The 22,283-nt window shown below is 45.1% G+C and overlaps 2 protein-coding genes across 3 annotated transcripts; both read right to left on the bottom strand.

Annotated features, from left to right (window-relative positions):
- Window positions 1-1,163: 1,163 nt before the first annotated feature.
- On the bottom strand, window positions 1,164-8,123 carry LOC115101155 (uncharacterized). Its single transcript, XM_029620414.2, has 16 exons — window positions 7,478-8,123; window positions 7,095-7,338; window positions 6,344-6,521; window positions 6,015-6,249; window positions 5,706-5,800; window positions 5,389-5,588; window positions 5,113-5,191; window positions 4,660-4,838; window positions 4,108-4,437; window positions 3,578-3,976; window positions 3,191-3,397; window positions 3,032-3,092; window positions 2,707-2,923; window positions 2,122-2,199; window positions 1,921-2,008; window positions 1,164-1,798 (listed from the first exon to the last, which is right to left on the bottom strand). The coding sequence occupies exons 2-16, from the start codon at window positions 7,298-7,300 to the stop codon at window positions 1,714-1,716; spliced, it is 2,637 nt and encodes an 878-aa protein (XP_029476274.1). The 5' UTR covers window positions 7,301-7,338; window positions 7,478-8,123; the 3' UTR covers window positions 1,164-1,713.
- A 93-nt stretch (window positions 8,124-8,216) lies between these two features.
- On the bottom strand, window positions 8,217-22,030 carry LOC115101156 (zinc finger MYND domain-containing protein 19-like). Of its 2 annotated transcripts, none has more exons than XM_029620415.2 (6): window positions 21,793-22,030; window positions 11,594-11,653; window positions 11,326-11,432; window positions 11,032-11,172; window positions 9,964-10,144; window positions 8,217-9,717 (listed from the first exon to the last, which is right to left on the bottom strand). In XM_029620415.2, the coding sequence occupies exons 1-6, from the start codon at window positions 21,841-21,843 to the stop codon at window positions 9,574-9,576; spliced, it is 684 nt and encodes a 227-aa protein (XP_029476275.1). In that variant the 5' UTR covers window positions 21,844-22,030; the 3' UTR covers window positions 8,217-9,573. The 2 variants fall into 2 exon arrangements, with proteins under 2 accessions (XP_029476275.1, XP_064860843.1); XM_065004771.1 differs by lacking the exon at window positions 21,793-22,030 and adding an exon at window positions 16,022-16,430.
- Between the last annotated feature and the right edge of the window lie 253 nt (window positions 22,031-22,283).

Raw genomic sequence — 22,283 nt, 5'->3', positions numbered from 1 at the left:
TCACCAAGCAAAGTGAGAAGAATAAGAGCACCACATTGAAGCTTCCCAGCAACACCCATTGGGGTGATGTTGTCATCATGTTTGACAGTCTCCTGGAGGGGAAGGAGTCTCTCCAAGAAATGGCCATATCACAGTCTGCCGATATGGACAGCCCCATCAAGAGGATCCTCCTGGATGATGTATTTTGGGAGAGAGTGGTAAGCAGCCTGAAACTCCTGGAACCTATAGCAGTAGCCATTGCACAGATTGAGGGAGACAATGCCATCCTGTCTGATGTTCAGACTCTGCTTGCAGATGTAAGAAAAGAGATCCGTACTGCCCTGCCCACTTCACTGTTGCTCCAAGCAAAGGAAACTGCAGTGCTGAAATACATCAAAAAGCGTGAAGACTTCTGCCTGAAGCCCATACACGCTGCAGCGTACATGTTTGATTCCAAGTATGCTGGCAAGAGCATCCTGTCTGGATCAACAAGGCCTATGGTGTCATCACTACCGTGTCTTGCCACCTTGGCCTGGAGGAGAGCAAGGTTCTTGGCAGTCTGACAAAGTACACTTCCAAGCAAGGGCTTTGGGATGGAGATGCAATATGGCAGTTGTTCCAACATATCTCATCAGCTACCTGGTGGAAGGGACTTTGTGGATCTGAGGCTCTTTCCCCTGTTGCCTCCATCGTCCTGAGAGGAAGAAAACCAAAGCTTTAGTTTCTAGACTATCATTTTACAGATGTATGTTGAAAATGTTTTTGGGAGATACGATGGATCATTGGGGATCATTCAATATTCCCTTTCTTTTGTTGTTCAGTGAAATCTTCCCATGTGAAGAGTCAACTCATTTAATTCATAATTACATCTTTTTTTTATTTCTATTGGAAGGATTTAATCATTTGCAATTATGTCTACTTATGATAAGGTAAAAGGTTTATGTTTCTGTCTCCATATGATATGGTAAATATATCCAACGCAAAAAACATCTACATTTAAATGGTATTAATATTAATTTCCATATATTTCAGTTCATTCCCACGGAAAGTTTCCACCTCTGTATATTCCCAAAAAATGTGCAACCCAATTTGAGATGATTGCTTGATGTTGAATATGTCCTCTAAAAATGCCTCTGTTCACAACACAGGTACAACTACACTAGTAAAATAATGACGAGGCTGGATAATATGACAATAACGTCAGAAAAAATACATTCCATCATCCAGTTTTACATTTCAAAACAGAATGTATGTCTTCTGAGCTGCAGCGGCCACCAATATGTTGCATAAAGGTTGAAGGAGTAAAGAGAGAGATACATTACTGTACTCTATTTTGGGGACAGAAAAATCTTTTGTTTGGTGGGATAGTTTATTTTCTGCTGAGTAAATACTTCTTTAACCATATGATTGATGCAAAAATGAGGATCTATGATTTGGAATTCACTCATTTAACATCAGTGATTTGAAACAAACATGGGCATCAAAATAAACAAAACATTTTTTAAAATTGAATTCCGGGCATTAATACTGAATAACAAGCCTGTAACAGTTGATTATTACATTTTTCCATTCACACAGTCTTTATGAAAATCACTGGTATTGAGACGAGCCCCCAAAACCCATTCTCTGAAGCAGCACCATTCTCTGAAGAAGCACCATTCTCTGAAGAAGCACCATTCTCTGCTTGTTTTAGATTTTTCCGTGTAAAGCCATGCTTTCCTCTACGGATCATTATCAGCTAAGCTTGGTCCAGTTTGTTGTTAGGGGATGTCTTCCTCGGATTTCGCTCTGCACTCTTGGTCCTGTCAAAAGCCTTGTCCTAGGACAGAGATGTACACAGACAGAAGGTTAGGGTTACAGGAAGGGATGTTAAGGCAGAACACAATATTGAAAGACAGCAGAGCGCTCAAGTTCCAGATAAAAAGTCAACAGGACCCCTACCGGTCTCTCAGCAGCTTGTCTTTATAGTTTCCTGTCCAGTCCAGTTGTGGGTAGGAGGGAGGAATGGGATGGACTAACTTCACTGCATCTGTTGTATGTACCACCACAAACAGACATAAACACAAGCACAGACATAGACAGAAACAGATGTATGACAGGAATAGTGCATTTGTGTTGTTGCTAAACATGTAACATATTCACCTATATGATGGGGGATACAGGGTAGTTTCCCTCTGTCTCTAGGTCCTCTTCTGAGAGCACTCCACTGGAGAAGCATCCCTGGGGTTATACAATAGGTGCACCATTAGCCATGACCAGTGAAGCCTCTATTTATTTGACACACAAATATAACCTACCTGGTAGTCTCAACCCTAGGAAACAGCAGTGACTAGGTTCTGTTTTCAATTACTCTTTTGGCAACTTCAATAAAGGTTTGTTTTTTTTATATCCGGGGAGGGCCCTCTTCAGACAGACAACTCTCCCAACAAATCATGAGGAAAACATGCCAGAACATCACAATTTGTAAGCAAAGTTTGCAGGCCAAATTTGCAGTGGTTTTAATTGATGCAAATTAGCCACTTGCAAAATGAACTCATTCAAAATAATGTCTGTGATCTCCATCTTGCTAGCTACTATTTTCTATTTTATTCAAGCGGATAAGGTAGTGGCATAGGCAGTGACGTAGCTCCTCTATGCCAAACTGACGTTCTATTACATACAAACGTGTTAAGCCGGAACATTAGAAAATTGTGGGAGACAACCAGGATGTCTAGTCAGACTACCTACATGGGCTTATTTGGGCCCTGAGACATGATGGGTCTAAATGCTGGTCCAGGCCACGGTGGGACTGCCTCTCAAGCAGGTTTTCCTCAGTCTTAGCCTGGAGATGGAGCAGGGGCCGGACTGGAAGCCCAGCAGGGAAGACAGATACTCCTGCCCTCTCTTTGGCTCTCCTCCATAAGGCCTTTGCATCATATCCATTCACCAGCCCCATGGTCATCATCTAGAACAAAGAAATAAAGTAAAACAGGAGAAATCATTAGCGCTTGGATTCCCCCAAAATTGCTTTGTTACTGCACTGTCTAAGATACCAAAGTGTAGGTAGGCCTACCTCAGATGATTCCATTTTGCTGCTTTCACAGCCAGCAGATGAAGTGGAGACCAAAGGTTGCCTGGAGGAAGGAAAAGAAAAGGACATAAAATCACACAACAAATCTACACGTCAAGATGATCTCTCAAATGACAAAGCTTCGTTTCAGATGAGGGTCACCTGTGTCTCTCTCTGTCGTGATCAGTCCCTCTGTATTGCCTGCTGGACAGATGGACCTTGTTTGTCAGATGGTCGTGTGCAGAGTGGGGTTTCTTGGCCTTTTCCCCGATCTCTGTGACCTTTCGTCTGACCTCTGTTGCCTCTGTGACTGATGGGGGTGATGAAGGAGTCTTAGGAGGAGGCTGACGGCTGGAGGAGTACAGACACCTGATAGGCAGCCAGACGGACAGAATATAACAAAACTGTGGCTTGTGATACGGCCCCCACACATGGGAAAGAGCATCACTTGAGACCGAACACTCTTAAAAGTCCACCCTGTCAATGGATAGATTCAGTTACACAAGCTACATGTTAGAGATATAATCTGATTGTCTCTCCTCTTCTCACCTCTGTGTGTACGGGTACTCGTCGCGAGCGGTCCTCTTAGTGACGGACCGGCTCTGAGAGCGCCCTCTGGTGGTGATGGCCGTTACAGTACAGGTGTAGGCCGTGTTGGCGGCCAGACGGCGGGCAGTGTGAGCACGCGCCGTGCCCAAGTAAGCCACGCAATCGTTCAGCCTGAGCTCATAGTTGAACAGGCGACCCAGGGGCACCAGGGGAGCCCCCCACATGATCTGCAGCTCATGCCTGCCCAGCACCACCATGGTCAGGCCGCTGGGTGCGTGGTCCTGGTCCTTGGCTGTACGGACCTCCACCTCCGCACAGGGGCCCACCTCTTCCCCTGGCCCCACTGCGCACACACCCAGCTGGAAAAGGGTTCCCGGGGACAGACCACCCACTACAGCCCTGGCAAATAACATCATATAGTGTTTGGTGTTATGGTTAATATTCCAGGCTTTTGTGTGGAGGATGATGATAACTCTTTACTCAAAAGGAGCTGTTTAAAAAAGGACATTGATTGTTACAGCATCATTTACCTCAGCTCTGTTGTGGTATCTAGTAGTGTTTCCCCACGATACAGCTGATACACCTGGGGCTTCAGCTCACCCGCCGGCGCAACCCAACTCAGTCGCACATGAGAGGCTGTGCATCCAATCACGCGCAGCTTCTGTGGAGGACCAGGCCTTGTCCCCGTCTCCTCTGATTCTATGACCAATAGCACAGGCTCGCTGTAGGGGCTGGTGTCTCCATCAGCGGAAGAGTGGATCAGTCGGAGTGAGAACTCATGTCCAGGTTTGAGGACTGATACCGGTAGAGTCACGTGACATTGGGTTCCACGATACAGAACTATCTCTCTGTCCAGAAGGCTGAGGACAGTAAGAGACCACATATCAGCTTATTGCTAAAAAATATACATTTCAGTATTTGTTCGTTGTTGATGTTAAATGCCAGTGTGCCACAATGTAAAACTGGTTGTTTGTTAGCACACTTTGATATTTTCTGGTTTCCTCTAAGAATATTGCGAGAGGGTGTATTTGGTGAAAAGGTCCCTATAATAACACTCCTTAACATTCCTGCATCCAGCTGACCTGTAAGTGACCTCTAGGCCACTCTCAGGGAAACACTTCTCCCATGACACAGTGCAGGCCCCAGATGGGAGGCGCCTAGTTGTCGGGGGCAATGGCTTAACAAGTGGCTCCAGCTTCCTAAGACATGAGGTCACTTCCTCCCTGAGATCCTTGCCAATGGAGGGAGAGCTGGAGAGAGACTGGAGGAGAGAGTCAGAAAGGGATTGAGACAATGTAATGAATGCAAGTAAGACAATTTCATTTTCAATTGATAACTGTTAATGGATATTGACATACATAATAAAACTTTGATATAGTAATATGATTGATGTAGTAATAGACATCCTATTGATACTGAAAAAAATATCTATAGGCTATGTAATAACTGACCAACCAAGCAAACACTGCATTCCAGGCACATTAGCATAAACTGGTTCAACAGAAATGCTCCAGAGAGTACTGTAATAAGACAACCTTCAGTCGCTCCCTCAGAGACCTGTGCTCTCGCACGTGTAACACTCCTGCCGGTCGTGACACGAACACTTTCACTGCCCTGTGAGACCGAGAGAGGGACGGCAGGGTGAGGCCGTGTGCTTCAGCTAGCTACCTAACCTGACTTCACTATGATAGATTGTGAAATATTTTCCATGTTCTCTAGTAGTACAGTGACAGTGAGACTATTAATGCTTCTTGATCATGGAAGGAGGTAAGCCCTAGGGTGTAAGGTGAAGGATTGAGTGACATACGTACATGGCAGCAAACCAGGCACTGTCCTGGTCTTCTGTTTGTAAGCGGTAGAGAAGAGCATCAAGAAGGCTGGGAAGGGATGGGCTACCCAGCACCAGAGCGTGTCCATCTTCTTCTGTTACTAGGCAACTCAATGCAAAACAGGCTGTCTGTCCTGCCCCTGGCCCAGCCACCTCACTCATGAGGGCTTGCAGACTGTGAACCTGGAGAGATGAAAAGTACAAGGCCCTTTTGAATGACAGAGCTTGGTGTGGATTCAGAATCTATTATTTATTCCACCATCTACTGTTCTCCTCAAACAGATGTGTACAGTGTCTTACCAGTTGGTACTCTGGCGCAAATGTCAGAATGAGACTCCTGCCTCTTTCACTTCCACACAGACGACCCAAAGCAAAGGCTGCATTCATAGCCGTGTCTATTACAAGTGAAAAACAGCCATTAGAAGCATGCAGCTAAACGTTTATCTGTTAAACAAAAAAACCTGTCACTGTCAACATTTGACGAAACATCCCGACTAGCGAAGCAATAAAACCATTCCTACTGGTATTTTGGGTTCAATAGTGCAGAGCATTGGCAGCACTATGTTTTGCCACACAAGACCTTATCCCTCCTGCGTCCTTAGCTCTGACCTGTATGGCTGTGTGCCAGGCATTGTACCAGGCAGCCCAAGGTGCTGGGGGCTGAGGGGTGGCGTAACAGGCCTTGGCAGGCCACATCACACAGGGACAGCCTGGCCAGGATCAGGGCAGCAGAGTTCACCATGCTCTCCGGTCCGTGGTCCAGCAGGGTCAACAGGCTGGTCAAGAGCTGACTAAACACAGCCTGGTCTCTCTGTAGCCACCCACGTCCAGCCGAGCTCTCAACCTGAGAGAGAGGGATGATTCAAGACAGAGAGGGTCACTGGTAAGGCTGCCCCACACACTCTCTTTTACACACAAACACACACACACTCTATTACCAAAGAGGCTAAAGCACCAGCAGCATTCATCACAATGTCTGGATCGTGTCTGGTTAGGAGCTTCCCTAGAGTCCCAACAAGGCTGTTGCTGCCCTTTGGAGCCTTGGCCTTGAGCTGCTGCACAACCTCCTCTCTCTCCACCAGGACTCCAAGAAGATAGGCTGCGGTACTGCAAAGCCTGAATGAGCAACGGGAAAAACATTAACCACCAGTCAGTGTAAAGGCTGATATTAATATGCGTTTAGAGATTTACGTATATGCGTCTTGGAACCATGGTTGTGTAAATTACAAACAGCAGTAAACATGATTTTCTTTAGTAGTCACATTCAGTAGTCACAAACTCAGGCATATTCAAGGGCAGCCAGCCTCCATATCACTTATTGGAGTTCAGGGTGGGGACCTTGTTGTTATGGGAACGCAAAGCGAGGCCCGTACAAGGCAGGGAAGACTTTTCCTCTCACTGCACAGGAGAGGATAGACAAACACTTACTTAGAGGAAAGATGTGCATTTTGCCTTAGCAGCACAAACATTGATGTGCAGGGACTTAATTACTTCTTTATTACAGTAAAATAAAACATTGTACTGTATAGGTACACATACAAATACCATAATGCAACCTTGATCACAAGGCATGTTTGCATGACACACCTTTAGGAATAGAGTACGTGTTGGGTTGTTTGAGAGCTCAGGCGTAAACAGGGCAAAACAGTAACGTGTAAAAACTGTGAAGTAGTATCAATCTGCACTCACCATGAGTCTGTGGAGCTGAGTAAATATTCTAGTGTCCTGATGTAGCGCTCTCTCTTAGGATCCTTCAGTATCTCCACCACCAGCTGCTTTCTGCTCTCCTGAGCAGACCTACTCAGAACTTCCAACGCAGCCTTCACATGAGTGGGCTCCGGACACAGGAGCATGGACAGTGATCTCTCCGAGTGACATTGGCAAGGACAAGCCATCAATTGTCAGGAGTGGTTTTATTTCAGGATTTCAGTGCCTTTTGGGAATAAAAGTCCCCAAAGTTAGGATTCCCGAGTTAGGATTTGGTTATGATTGCCTGCGCAGCTCTTCGACACCGTCTGCACTTACAATAATACAAATGTAATTATACGAACATATAAGCTTGAAATACTCACCGGGTTGGTGCAAAGTGAGAGTTTTCAAAAAGTCGTGTTTCGGGTACAGACTTTATACATCCATATAAGCTGTCCAGTAAGTAAATCATAGCCCACTCGGCACAGCAGAGCAAGCCATCCTTCAGCACTCCGGTAACACTATTTGAGCCTCTGGGCCAATTGTAACTCAACTAAGATAGACTTTTGTGACATTTTCTGGTAGCAGTCGTAGTGTTTCTCTAACCATTTTTCCTTAAGCCGCTATTTCACATAGGCTCTAATTCAATATAGTGAGGGTTTGTCACTCCTTTGCCTGGGTTCGCTTTGGGAATGTGAAGGAGAGGGGAGGGGATAAATGTCACAGGCTCCTATCTCTTGTCCCAGAGAGCTGCACAGTACCAGACCAGCCCACTGATCACCATGGTGACGTTGAGTAAAGGTTATTCATTCCACTTTACTTAGACACACATTAAACTCTCCGTCTGCTGTCCCTTTGACTTTTTCTTCTAGTTTATTCGCACACCTGCCAATGGAAGTAAAGATCTAATTTTACAAGCTCCACAATAAATTCCCGGCTATTATTTCCTGAGCCTAACCCTCATATGCGACACCTTCAAATTGCTTCGGTGTCACACTTATTGTATCAGGCCAAGTGAACGTAGACCATTTCCTCCATATCTAAATGAACATCCAACAAACAGTTTTGAGGTGACATACCATGAGGGCGCCTGAAACTCCCACCAGTCATACATCGATGGGAAACATTTTGTTATTTTATTTCATTTGATAATTTTACAGTGAAAAGAGACAGCTAGTTATCCCCAACTGTACTCCTGTTCATATACTGTAGCTTTTTACTCTTATGTGATTAATGCTTTCATTCTGTAAAAAAAAAGGAAAAAAGTAGAATTTTTACACCCAACAGTCAACTCTCCTTACCTCTAAACTCCCCCTCCCCCCCCCCCCCCATCTCTATGACAAAGGTAACGGTTGGGTGTGTTAAAACAACTCAGTGCACAGTGTTATGAACCAGTCCACATAAACTATCAACGTGTGCTGCATGTATTATGTAGGTCTGCTTGTTACATGCATTATCTGTGAGAGTGTCAGGATTCCTCATCGCCACCTAAGACACAACAGGAAGACAAACTTTGAGCAGGTGTTCATCCATCACTCCTAGGGAGTGATCATTGGGCATAGAACAAATATCTCTGATGACTGACGTGTAGAAAACAATGGAATTGAAGTCGGGCCATTTCATACAATCCCAAGACCCGAACTGACATAGCCTGTCCAATGGCCAACCTGGGTTTTCCCAGGATATCCCTTGAACGTTAGCGTTAGTGACTGCTTGTGTGGGCATCTGGAAGGGCAACCGACCAATCGCAGATTCATTCAGGGATGTTTAACACAGGAAAGTAACAATGCCTGATCAAGCCCAAAGTTGATGACCCCTTCCCAACAAAGAGGGACACTTATTTTTTTTATATATATATACATACACAGAACAAAAACACCCTTCCCCCCAATGTTCAGCACTTCATCCATGTCCGTCAGTCCAAAATGGCAGCACACACAACACTGCTAGTGCGAAACAGCAAAGTAAATCTATCTGCTGTATGTTGGTCTTAAGAGCATAACAAGGAGATGACTGAGTGTGTGCAGCAGAGGTCCAAGAAGTACAGTGAAAAGGTCCATGTCCCATTGTACAAGGTGAGCAGCAGGTACTGTCCTCCCTAGATCCCTGTACACGGCATTACAGGTTGGTGGATGGCAGGAAGGAGAAAGCTGATGACGACAACTGTCCATAATCAATTGCTGTCCAAAAGAAGCAATTTATCCGTGTGACATCATCTTACTCAAACATACAAATCCATAGCAGCAGGTAGAGCTCGAGGAGGATCGCCCTCTCCGAAGAAAAAAAAATGATATATACACTTCCCCACCATCCCCATTGACATGTAAAGAAAGTATATGGAGATCTTTATTTTACATTTTTTTTTTTAAACCCTTCCAACCAACATTGTCCTCTCATAATTCTGTTGGCAGATTTTTTTTCTTTGCACTTCATTCCCAATCTTCCCCCCATTCCCCTATCCTGGTAGTTGATCCAGAGATCATCGCTCTGGTTCAGACTCCAGGGCCAGGACTCTTTTGCGCTCACGGCACTGCTTCTTGTGGGCGGGCCAGTCCCTTTGCTGGCATTGAGAGCCACAGTAGCGAGCCACCTGACAGCGACCACAGATGTTGAACTCTCTAAGCTGTGGACAGATGGAGACAGAAATCAGACTGGTGGAAAGACACCTGTATGGGTTTTGTGACACTGTTCTGAGACTAACATATTAAAACGCCTAAAAATAGCAACAATATCTATGTCAGCCTCGGAAGTAAATGGGATCACAGAAATCCTCAAAGCCATGTACTTCAATATTCCCTTGCCTACAGTGAAAGTATATGGAGTGTGAAAATAACTGAAGGTAACTGAATATGATGGTAGCAGTACGTACTCTCCTCTCGATGAGCGAGCAGGGTGGGTAGTGACACTCGTAGTAAGTACAGGAGCACTCCTCCTCCTCCACCAGCTCTCCGTTAGCGTTGTAGTAGCGGGTACGACTGAGCTCCAGGTACTGCTCCTCTACAGGGTCAGCTGGTACCTGCTGGATGGCCAGCCAGTACAGAGACTGCTCTCTACAGGGGGAGAAATAAAGACCATAACATACCTTCATGACAACTGAAACATTTAAACGCACCAGTCATACTGAGCTAAGTCTGAATATCCTTGTCTTTCCTCAGTAAAGATGTTGTATTTTCCTCAGTAAAGAAGTGGTGAATGCTAGGAGAGCAGAATGTAGCTCTAGTAATTGTAGTGGAGAAGGGATGAATGCTAGGAGAGCAGAATGTAGTTCCAGTAATTGTAGTGGAGAAGTGATGAATGCTAGGAGAGCAGAATGTAGTTCCAGTAATTGTAGTGGAGAAGGGATGAATGCTAGGAGAGCAGAATGTAGTTCTAGTAATTGTAGTGGAGAAGTGATGAATGCTAGGAGAGCAGAATGTAGCTCTAGTAATTGTAGTGGAGAAGTGATGAATGCTAGGAGAGCAGAATGTAGCTCTAGTAATTGTAGTGGAGAAGTGATGAATGCTAGGAGAGCAGAATGTAGCTCTAGTAATTGTAGTGGAGAAGTGATGAATGCTAGGAGAGCAGAATGTAGCTCTAGTTATTGTAGTGGAGAAGGGATGAATGCTAGGAGAGCAGAATGTAGTTCTAGTAATTGTAGTGGAGAAGTGATGAATGCTAGGAGAGCAGAATGTAGCTCTAGTAATTGTAGTGGAGAAGTGATGAATGCTAGGAGAGCAGAATGTAGCTCTAGTAATTGTAGTGGAGAAGTGATGAATGCTAGGAGAGCAGAATGTAGCTCTAGTTATTGTAGTGGAGAAGTGATGAATGCTAGGAGAGCAGAATGTAGCTCTAGTTATTGTAGTGGAGAAGTGATGAATGCTAGGAGAGCAGAATGTAGCTCTAGTAATTGTAGTGGAGAAGTGATGAATGCTAGGAGAGCAGAAGGTAGCTGTAATACCTTTGCTTGCTGGAGATCTCCTCTGGTTTGGGGCTCCAGCCCAGGGGGACCAGTCGCAGATTGTCCAGACGGTTATCCACTGTGACAGAGTTGATGTGGACAACTTGGAAGCAGGGAGCGATGCCTCCTCTGTGCTTCTCCCTGGAGAAACATTGACATTTCCTTTTGACAACCAGTCTGCCAGCGTCACACACAATATGAACAATGGATAGTTTGTTTGATAAAAGGCAAAAAGCTGCCCTTACCAACAGACTACGATGATGTATTCAGGAGCAGAATGGGACATCAACTCACCAGAGCAGCTCGTGCAGTGGCCTGCCAGCCCAGCGCCCTTTGCCAATGTCAAAGGCATAAGCAAAGATCTTTGCCCCATTGCCGTCTGCATCGACATCCATGCGTGCCTGAAAAAATGGTGTGACATTTTTATATCCCAGACCATTTCCTCAAAAAATGTCCAGTTGTTCTTGTTTAGTTTTGTTTACTGGGGCCAGTCTCGTGTGGGAATGGTCTTTGACTAGAATGACCCTCACCACACCCTCCTCGTAAATCCTCACCATCTTACCTCGAAGGCATAGTTCTCCACCAATGGTATGTCCTGTTCATCGATCAGTGTGTACTTCGTCTGCAAAAGAGAGGACAGATAATGCCACCTGGAATGTGGGTTAACACTATTATTGTGTAGTGTAAAGGTCACGACACTGAACCATGTGGACGGTATGAGGGCGTGAACATTATTTATAATAAGGGTTAAATGGAGAAAATTGGACTTCTCTGAAATGAAAATGGATGGCCCTTTTATCTAAAACCTCCCTGAAGGTATGAAAAAAAAGCGACAACACCTTATACCCAAAATAATAATTAAAACAAAGTGGATAGTAGAGAACATTTGCCATCACTTCTTGGATAGACCAGAGCCTTAAATACAGTTTTATAAACGGTTCTTCATCCTGTATCCATTACATGCCAATGTAGGAATTTTGATAGTGCACAGGGCTGCGGGCCAGACCACCGTGGACAAGAGTAGGGGTGGAAAGATATCCTTCATAGTAAAAGCATTGCATGAATCATTTTGGCATATTTGATGGGCCAAGACAAAAATAGCCTTTTATACAGTGCATTCAGAAAGTATATAGACCCCTCAACCTTTTCCACATTTTGTTACGTTACGGTCTTATTAAAAAAATATTTATTTTCCTCAAATCTACTCGCAGTACCCCATAATGAAGCGTGATGAAAGCGAAAACGGGTTTTTATAAATATTTGCAGTTATTACAAATCAAGAACAGAAATACCTTATTTACATAAGTCTACAGATCCTTTGCTTATGAGACTCACTTGTGTCACTTCTCTTGCGTTCATGGCACGCAGAGTCAGTGTATATGCAACAGTTTGGGCAGCCTAATTATGACATAACATTGAAGGTTGTGCAATGTAACAGGAATATTTAGACTAATGGATGCCACCCCTTAGATAAAATACGGAACGGTTCCGTATTTCACTGAAAGAATAAACGTCTTGTTTGAGATGATAGTTTCCGGATTCGGCCATAATAATGACCTAAGGCTCGTATTTCTGTGTGTTATGTTATAACTAAGTCTATAATTTGATAGAGCAGTCTGACTGAGCGGTGGTAGGCAGCAGCAGGCTCGTAAGCATTCATTCAAACAGCACTTTTGTGCGTTTTGCCAGCAGCTCTTCGTTGTGCGTCAAGCATTGCGCTGTTTATGACTTCAAGCCTATCAACTCCTGAGATTAGGCTCGTGTAACCGATGTGAAATGGCTAGCTAGTTAGCGGGGTGCGAGCTAATAGAGATTCAAACGTCACTCGCTCTCAGACTTGGAGTAGTTGTTCCCCTTGCTCTGCATGGGTAACGCTGCTTCGAGGGTGGCTGTTGTCGATGTGTTCCTGGTTCGAGCCCAGGTAGGAGCGAGGAGAGGGACGGAAGCTATACTGTTACACTGGCAATACTAAAGTGCCTATAAGAACATCCAATAGTCAAAGGTTAATGAAATCAAATGGTATAGAGAGAAATAGTCATATAATTCCTATAATATCTACAACCTAAAACGTCTTACCTGGGAATATTGAAAACTCATCTTAAAAGGAACCACCAGCCTATAGCCTAATGTTGTTTGTCAAACCGGGAGATGGAACAAACTCTTATTTCTTAAAAAGAAACAAGCAGCAACACAAAGCCCTCGTTATTAGTAAAGTCTAATTAAGATGTTGAAATGGATTATGCCTACTCTAATTTGCCTAATTTCAGCACCATGAGCTGTCCCATTTCCTATTGATTGTGCCGGGCTGCTGCTTCAAGTTTCTTCACCACAATGCAAGTTACTTGAATCTGGCTTATTGGGAGGTCAATAACTGATGGGCAAGAAACATTTTGTTTAATAAAAATAATTATAGTAGTAGCAATCCAAGTTTACCTCCGGCCCTCATCTTCACACTCTCTTTCTCAAACGGAACAGAATTTAGGCTATAGGCTAGTCTGGCGCGCAAGATGCATTTTTTAGACTAGGCTTGATAAATAAATACACATCAGAACTGCCATTGGTTAGGCAGCACCCCAAAAACTTTATCAGCAAGGGCAGAGCAGCCTGGAGCTCAAGGTTGGAACATCCATTGCATGTGTAATGCAGCCTTGTTTTATTTATTCCTACACCATCCCAGCAGCTATCATAGAAATAGAACTTTGCTCTGTGCTTCTCCAAGCATGCACTTCGTAGCCTAGAACTAGACCACACTAAATAGCCTATAGGCCTGCTGTTCTGAAACTACTGTTAAGTTCAAACCCAGACTAATTTAGAGGGTATGCCATAGGACTACGTATTTTTACCAATGACCTGCCACTGGCATTAGACAAAGCATGTGTATCCATGTATGCTGATGATTCAACCATGTACGCATCAGCAACCACAGCTAATGAAGTCACCGAAACCCTTAAAGAGTTGCAGTCTGTTTTGGAATGGGCGGCCAATAATAAACTGGTCCTGAACATCTCTAAAACTAAGAGCATTGTATTTGATACAAATCATTCCCTAAATTCTACACCTCAGCTGAATCTGGTAATGAATGGTTGAACAAGTTGAGAAGACTAAATGACTTGCTGTTACCTTAGATTGTAAACTGTCATGGTCAAAACATATAGATTCAATGGTTGTAAAGATGGGGAGAGGGCTGTCCGTAACACCACACTCCTGCAGGCTCTAGTTTTCTCATATCTTGATTATTGTCCAGTCGTATGGCCAAGTAGTAAAAGGAAAGACCTAGTTAAGCTGCAGCCACCCTTTGCCTTGATGACAGTGTTGCACACTCTTTGATGATAGTGTTGCACACTCTTGACATTCCCTCAACCAGCTTCACCTGGAATAATTTTCCAACCGTCTTGAAGGAGTTCCCACATAAGCTGAGCACTTGTTAGCTGCTTTTCCCTTCACTCTGCGGTCCAACTCATCCCAAACCATCTTAATTGGGTTGACGTCAGGTGATTGTGGAGGCCAGGTCATCTGATGCAGCACTCTATCACTCTCCTTCTTGGTAAAAAAAAAAAACAACTTACACAGCCTGGAGGTGTTGGTTCATTGTCCTGTTGAAAAACAAATGATAGTGGGACTAAGTGCAAACCAGATGGGATGGCGTATTGCTGTAGAACGCTGTGGTAGCCATGCTGGTTAAGTGTGCCTTGAACTCTAAACACATCAAGTGTCATTAGCAAAGCACCCCCAGACAATCACATCTCCTCTTCCATGCTTCACGGTGGGAACCCCACATGCAGATATAATCTGTTCACCTACTCTGCGTCTCACAAAGACATGGCGGTTGGAACCACAATCAAACATTTGGACTTGGACATCTGTCCTTTGGACTACCGGTCTAATGTGCATTGCTCGTGTTTCTTGGCACAAGTAAGTCTCTTCTTCTTATTGGTCCTTTAGTAGTGGTTTCTTTGCAGCAATTCGTCCATGAAGGCCTGATTCACACAGTCTCCTCTAAACAATTGATGTTGAGATGTGTCTGTTACTTGAACATTGAAGCATTTATTTGTGCTGCAATTTCTGAGGCTGGTAACTAATGAACATATCCCACTGCAGCAGAGGTAACTCTGGGCCTTCCTTTCCTGTGGCGATTCTCACGAGAGCCAGTTATCATAGCCCTTGATGGTTTTTGCGACTGCACTCGAAGAAACTTTAAAAGTTCTTGAAATTTTCTGGGTTGACTGACCTTCATATCTTAAAGCGATGATTGACTGTCCTTTCTCTTTGCTTATTGGAGCTATAATATTGCTATATGGACTTGGTCATTTACCAAATAGGGCTATCTTCTGTATACCACCCCTACCTTGTCACAACACAACTGATTGGCTCAAACGCATTAAGGAAAGAAATTCCACATATTAACTTTTAACATGGCACACCTGTTAATTGAAATGCATTCCAGGTGACTGACTACCTCATGAAGCACATCAATATGTAAGTATGTTCCAAGATGGCGTAGCAGTCGGACGTGTGTTTTGTCTTGTCCCGTCCTGTATAGTGTAAATATAGTTTTTTTCTCTTCTTTTTTCTGTATATATTTCGTACATATTTTAATCTCACTTTCCAACTACAGGCTGAATATACTCTCCTGCAACCCGCATCACCCAATGTGGTACGGATCTGCTTTTTCTATACTTTAGAATCGGAACCCTCATCAGAAGCTAGCCAGCTAACTAGCTACTAGCTAGCCACTGCTAGCGGTCTTCAACGCTAACTAGGACACCAGCGCGACATCTACCCAAAGCATATCAGACTGCTTTTTCTCTACCACATCTCCGGATTCCTACCGCAAGCTCTGAACCTTTACACCGGATCATCGCAACTAGCTAGCTGCAATCCGAGTGGCTACTCCTGGCTAACGTCTCTGTCCCAGAGCAAGCACCAGTTAGCCTGGAGCTAGCCTCGAGCTAAGCCCATCTCCCGACTAGCCGAAGAGGTCCAACAATACCTATTTTGCCAATTGGCCTGGACCCTCTACTGCCGACACGGAGTCCCGCCGATCCATCACGACTGGTCCGCCGACATAATCGTCCGAGGGGGTTTCAACAGGCTTTTCCGCTGCGACATCGACAAAGATCCATCTGCTGGCCAAGGCCCGCGAGCTTTCTGAATCGCTGTATCTCCAGCTCACCGCATGAAGAGGAATAAACAGACTCACCCCATCGCGACGTCCCCCAAAGGTTAACTCTCTAGCCCTCGCTATCTCCCTGCTTGCTAATTCGGCCTGCTAACGGCTAGCTTGTCAAGCTCCGGTCCACTAACTGCTACCTTGTCTAGCTCGGGCCTACGAACTGTTAGCTTGTTAGCACAGGCCTGCTAACCGTCTGAACCACCGCGTCCCAATCACTCTCTGACCCCATTTACTTACTATCTCTTTTTGATTTTTAATTTGTTTATACCTTCCGGAAACCTGCCTCACCCAATGTGATACGGAATCGCTATTACTTTTACTCTTATTTTTATGACACACTCAAGAACCTCCAGACGCTAACCAGCTAACTAGCTACAAGCTATTTAGTCATTGTTAGTTTTTAAAAAACCTGGATAACACTCGCCAGGCCAGCCTCCCTGCCCATCCACCGCTGCCCCCTGGACACTGATCTCTTGGCTACATAGCTGACGCACGCTGGACTGTCCGTTAATCACGGTACTCCTTTCTGCTTGTTTGTCTTACCTGTCGGCCCCGTTGCCTAGTCAACGCCATTTTACCTGCTGTTTGTTGTGCTAGCGGATTAGCCTCGCCTACTGTTTTTAGCTAGCTTTCCAAATTCAACACCTGTGATTTCTGTATGCCTCGCTGTATGTCTCTCTCAGATGTCAATATGCCTTGTATACTGTTGTTCAGGTTAGTTATCATTGTTTTAGTTCACAATGGAGCCCCTAGACCCACTCTGCATACCCCTGTTACCTCCTTTGTCCCACCTCCCACACATGCGGTGACCTCACCCATTACAACCAGCATGTCCAGAGATACAACCTCTCTCATCATCACCCAGTGCCTGGGCCTACCTCCGCTGTACCCGCACCCCACCATACCCCTGTCTGCGCATTATGCCCTGAATATATTCTACCATGCCCAGAAACCTGCTCCTCTTATCCTCTGCCCCCAACGCTCTAGGCGACCAGTTTTGATAGCCTTTAGCCGCACCCTCATACTACTCCTTCTCTGTTCCGCGGGTGATGTGGAGGTAAACCCAGGCCCTGCATGTCCCCAGGTACCCTCATTTGTTGACTTCTGTGATCGAAAAAGCCTTGGTTTTATGCATGTCAACATCAGAAGCCTCCTCCCTAAGTTTGTTTTACTCACTGCTTTAGCACACTCTGCTAACCCTGATATCCTTGCCGTGTCTGAATCCTGGCTCAGGAAGGCCACCAAAAATTCAGAGATTTCCATACCCAACTATAACATCTTCCGTCAAGATAGAACTGCCAAAGGGGCGGAGTTGCAGTCTACTGCAGAGATAGCCTGCAAAGTAATGTCATACTTTCCAGGTCCATACCCAAACAGTTCGAACTACTAATTTTGAAAATTACCCTCTCCAGAAATAAGTCTCTCACTGTTGCCGCCTGCTACCGACCACCCTCAGCTCCCAGCTGTGCCCTGACACCATTTGTGAATTGATCGCCCCCTCTAGCTTCAGAGTTTGTTCTGTTAGGTGACCTAAACTGGGATATGCTTAACACCCCGGCAGTCCTACAATGTAAGCTAGATGCCCTCAATCTCACTCAAATCATCAAGGAACCCACCAGGTACAACCCTAACTCTGTAAACAAGGGCACCCTCATAGACGTCATCCTGACCAACTGGCCCTCCAAATACACCTCCGCTGTCTTCAACCAGGATCTCAGCGATCACTGCCTCATTGCCTGTATCCGCCACGGAGCCGCAGTCAAACGACCACCCCTCATCACTGTCAAACGCTCCCTAAAACACTTCTGTGAGCAGGCCTTTCTAATCGACCTGGCCCGGGTATCCTGGAAGGACATTGGCCTCATCCCGTCAGTTGAGGATGCCTGGTCATTCTTTAAAAGTAACTTCCTCACCATTTTAGATAAGCATGCTCCGTTCAAAAATGCAGAACCAAGAACAGATACAGCCCTTGGTTCACTCCAGACCTGACTGCCCTCGACCAGCACAAAAACATCCTGTGGCGGACTGCAATAGCATCGAATAGCCCCCGTGATATGCAACTGTTCAGGGAAGTCAGGAACCAATACACGCAGTCAGTCAGGAAAGCTAAGGCCAGCTTCTTCAGGCAGAAGTTTGCATCCTGTAGCTCCAACTCCAAAAATTCTGGGACACTGTGAAGTCCATGGAGAACAAGAGCACCTCCTCCCAGCTGCCCACTGCACTGAGGCTAGGTAACACGGTCTCCACCGATAAATCCACGATTATCGAAAGCTTCAATAAGCACTTCTCAACGGCTGGCCATGCATTCCGCCTGGCTACTCCAACCTCGGCCAACAGCTCCGCCCCCGCAGCTCCTCGCCCAAGCCTCTCCAGGTTCTCCTTTACCCAAATCCAGATAGCAGATGTTCTGAAAGAGCTGCAAAACCTAGACCCGTACAAATCAGCTGGGCTTGACAATCTGGACCCTCTATTTCTGAAACTATCTGCCGCCATTGTCGCAACCCCTATTACCAGCCTGTTCAACCTCTCTTTCATATCGTCTGAGATCCCCAAGGATTGGAAAGCTGCCGCAGTCATCCCCCTCTTCAAAGGGGGAGACACCCTGGACCCAAACTGCTATAGACCTATATCCATCCTGCCCTGCCTATCTAAGGTCTTCGAAAGCCAAGTCAACAAACAGGTCACTGACCATCTCGAATCCCACCGTACCTTCTCCGCTGTGCAATCTGGTTTCCGAGCCGGTCACGGGTGCACCTCAGCCACGCTCAAGGTACTAAACGATATCATAACCGCCATCGATAAAAGACAGTACTGTGCAGCAGTCTTCATCGACCTCGCCAAGGCTTTCGACTCTGTCAATCACCATATTCTTATCGGCAGACTCAATAGCCTCGGTTTCTCGGATGACTGCCTTGCCTGGTTCACCAATTACTTTGCAGACAGAGTTCAGTGTCAAATCGGAGGGCATGCTGTCCGGTCCTCTGGCAGTCGCTATGGGGGTGCCACAGGGTTCAATTCTCGGGCCGACTCTTTTCTCTGTATATATCAATGATGTTGCTCTTGCTGCGGGCGATTCCCTGATCCACCTCTACGCAGACGACACCATTCTATATACTTTCGGCCCGTCATTGGACACTGTGCTATCTAACCTCCAAACGAGCTTCAATGCCATACAGCACGCACTCCTTCCGTGGCCTCCAACTGCTCTTAAACGCGAGTAAAACCAAATGCATGCTTTTCAACCGATCGCTGCCTGCACCCGCATGCCCGACTAGCATCACCACCCTGGATGGTTCCGACCTTGAATATGTGGACATCTATAAGTACCTAGGTGTCTGGCTAGACTGCAAACTCTCCTTCCAGACTCACATCAAACATCTCCAATCGAAAATCAAATCAAGAGTCGGCTTTCTATTCCGCAACAAAGCCTCCTTCACTCACGCCGCCAAGCTTACCCTAGTAAAACTGACTATCCTACCGATCCTCGACTTCGGCGATGTCATCTACAAAATGGCTTCCAACACTCTACTCAGCAAACTGGATGCAGTCTATCACAGTGCCATCCGTTTTGTCACCAAAGCACCTTATACCACCCACCACTGCGACTTGTATGCTCTAGTCGCCAGACCCACTGGCTCCAGGTCATCTACAAGTCCATGCTAGGTAAAGCTCCGCCTTATCTCAGTTCACTGGTCACGATGGCAACACCCATCCGTAGCATGCGCTCCAGCAGGTGTATCTCACTGATCATCCCTAAAGCCAACACCTCATTTGGCCGCCTTTCGTTCCAGTACTCTGCTGCCTGTGACTGGAACGAACTGCAAAAATCGCTGAAGTTGGAGACTTTTATCTCCCTCACCAACTTCAAACATCAGCTATCCGAGCAGCTAACCGATCGCTGCAGCTGTACATAGTCTATTGGTAAATAGCCCACCCATTTTCACCTACCTCATTCCCATACTGTTTTCTTTTTTTATTTATTTACTTTTCTGCTCTTTTGCACACCAATATCTCTACCTGTACATGACCATCTGATCATTTATCACTCCAGTGTTAATCTGCAAAATTGTATTATTCGCCTACCTCCTCATGCCTTTTGCACACATTGTATATAGACTGCCCATTTTTTTTCCCTACTGTGTTAGTGACTTGTTAATTGTTTACTCCATGTGTAACTCTGTGTTGTCTGTTCACACTGCTATGCTTTATCTTGGCCAGGTCGCAGTTGCAAATGAGAACTTGTTCTCAACTACCCTACCTGGTTAAATAAAGGTGAAATAAAAATAAATAAAATATGTAGCAACTAATTATAAAACAAATATCTAAATTTCATCAATTACATTACCTTGGACTACATTAATATTTTTTAAATACTAAACCCTCCCTTTGCCTTAAATTTAAAAAGCAAGGTGGGGTGGCGGGTAGCCTTGTGGTTAAGAGTGTTGGGCCAGTAACCGAAAGGTTGCTGGATCGAATCCCTGAGCTGACAAGATAAAAATCTGTCGTTCTGCCCCTGATCAAGGCAGTTAAAGTTGTAAATAAGAATCTGTTCTTAACTGACTTGCCTAGTTAAATAAAACAAATTAAATAATGACCCCTCCCCATTTTCCTTCAGGTAACCATTCTCTAAATGTCGACCCATCCCTAATTAAGACCACGAGTCAAGTTAGATTCGCTGAGTAAATTAGCAATCATGAAACAAGCATTTTGGGAAGGCATAGCAGTGGCATGCAACAGCACCGCATTGTGGTGTTGACTGATGTTCCTGGGGGGGGTCACTCCATAAAACGTGATATGTCCAAGTGGTTCTCGTGTATAAGTGACACACCCATTTCAATGTTCACCAACTGCCCTCAGTCCTAAAACTATGGCTAAAAGCAAGAGGGCCCCCAACTATGGCTAAAAGCAAGAGGGCCCCTAAATATTGTTCAAATTCTTCAGGTAAAAGTAGATCACGTAGCTACTGTCGCTAGCCTAAATAAAACGTTAGCTAGCTAAAAAAAAACCCCACTAACATTAGCTAGCTAGCCCTAGTAACGTTACATGTTATGTGGCGTCATTATTGACATTTGCATCAGCCTTCAAATATTAAGATTGAAAATAAGCTAGTTTAAAAAATACCGTTGTTGGCTAAAACATGCCGGTGCTCAATCACGTTGCAAGGGGTTCCTGGATAAAGCGTGGCAATGCAATGGCTTCCTCATTAAGACTAGAGCATAACTATCTATACCAGTTAGCTAGCGTACACTACAATTGCTTTACCGGTAAAGTGTGCATTTAGATTACATGATATTTTAACTTTCAACATTCACCAAAGACATCGTTGCTTCGATAAATTAACTAGCTACGAACGTCGGTGAACTGTACCTAGCTAGCTATTAGTAATTGGCTTGAGCTGGGCGGCTTCGTGAGAATACGGATTTAGCGAAACATTTGGGACACCTAACGTTAGCTAACTTATGTATGCTTCTTTTCCGACAGATAAATATTTTCGATGCCATCACCTATCTCAACGAGCCATTTTGTAACCGCTTTTTGAGATCCCCTCCCCTTCTTGTCGCACATGGCAGCCCTCGGATCCAGCTCACCTTCCCGGCCACACGGCCAAGTCGAACAATCCCAAGCTTGAAATCCGACATTGGAAGACCAGTCGATCAAGTGGAAAAATATGAGGCGATCTACACGTTTAAAACTCGTCAGGGCGACCCCCCCAGCCCCGATGTACAGCCGGTTAAGTTAAACAGGGTCAATCGTTGCCCGATTCTGGTCCTCACTACCCGCTAACAAAATCTCCATGACACACCGCTGGATTTTGGGGAGGGACAAAGAGGCTAAAACATTTTAAACCAATGAGAATAGAGCTTCGAAAAGCTTTGGTCCAATCCAAAAATCGTAACATATGTTGCGTTCTTAATTCTCTTGACGTCCTATCCGATTCGCCAATCAAGACGGGGATTTCTTTGGAGCAACACCCAAGCTCCATCACGTTAACGTCTGTGCTATTTGGGAACCTTTGGACGTCCATGCCCTAAACCCTAACTTTAACCCTTACATGAACCATAACTATTACCTAACATTA

The sequence above is a fragment of the Oncorhynchus nerka genome, linkage group LG19 (assembly GCF_034236695.1).
Source record: "Oncorhynchus nerka isolate Pitt River linkage group LG19, Oner_Uvic_2.0, whole genome shotgun sequence".
NCBI classification, from domain to species: domain Eukaryota; kingdom Metazoa; phylum Chordata; class Actinopteri; order Salmoniformes; family Salmonidae; genus Oncorhynchus; species Oncorhynchus nerka.
This window is presented reverse-complemented; position numbering and strand designations above follow the sequence as displayed.

What these genes read in the sequence shown, in the direction of transcription:
- LOC115101156 (XM_029620415.2), bottom strand. Translation starts at nt 21,843, where the DNA reads ATGTCGGATTTCAAGCTTGGGATTGTTCGACTTGGCCGTGTGGCCGGG. An exon ending in TTGGCCGTGTGGCCGGGAAG is followed by an intron (nt 11,654 to 21,792) that starts GTGAGCTGGATC and finishes TCTCTTTTGCAG; the next exon opens with ACGAAGTACACACTGATCGA. An exon ending in GAGATCTCCAGCAAGCAAAG is followed by an intron (nt 10,145 to 11,031) that starts GTATTACAGCTA and finishes CTCCCCCTGTAG; the next exon opens with AGAGCAGTCTCTGTACTGGC.
- LOC115101155 (XM_029620414.2), bottom strand. Translation starts at nt 7,300, where the DNA reads ATGGCTTGTCCTTGCCAATGTCACTCGGAGAGATCACTGTCCATGCTC. An exon ending in CCTGGCACACAGCCATACAG is followed by an intron (nt 5,801 to 6,014) that starts GTCAGAGCTAAG and finishes CACTTGTAATAG; the next exon opens with ACACGGCTATGAATGCAGCC. An exon ending in CACGACAGAGAGAGACACAG is followed by an intron (nt 3,093 to 3,190) that starts GTGACCCTCATC and finishes TCCTTCCTCCAG; the next exon opens with GCAACCTTTGGTCTCCACTT.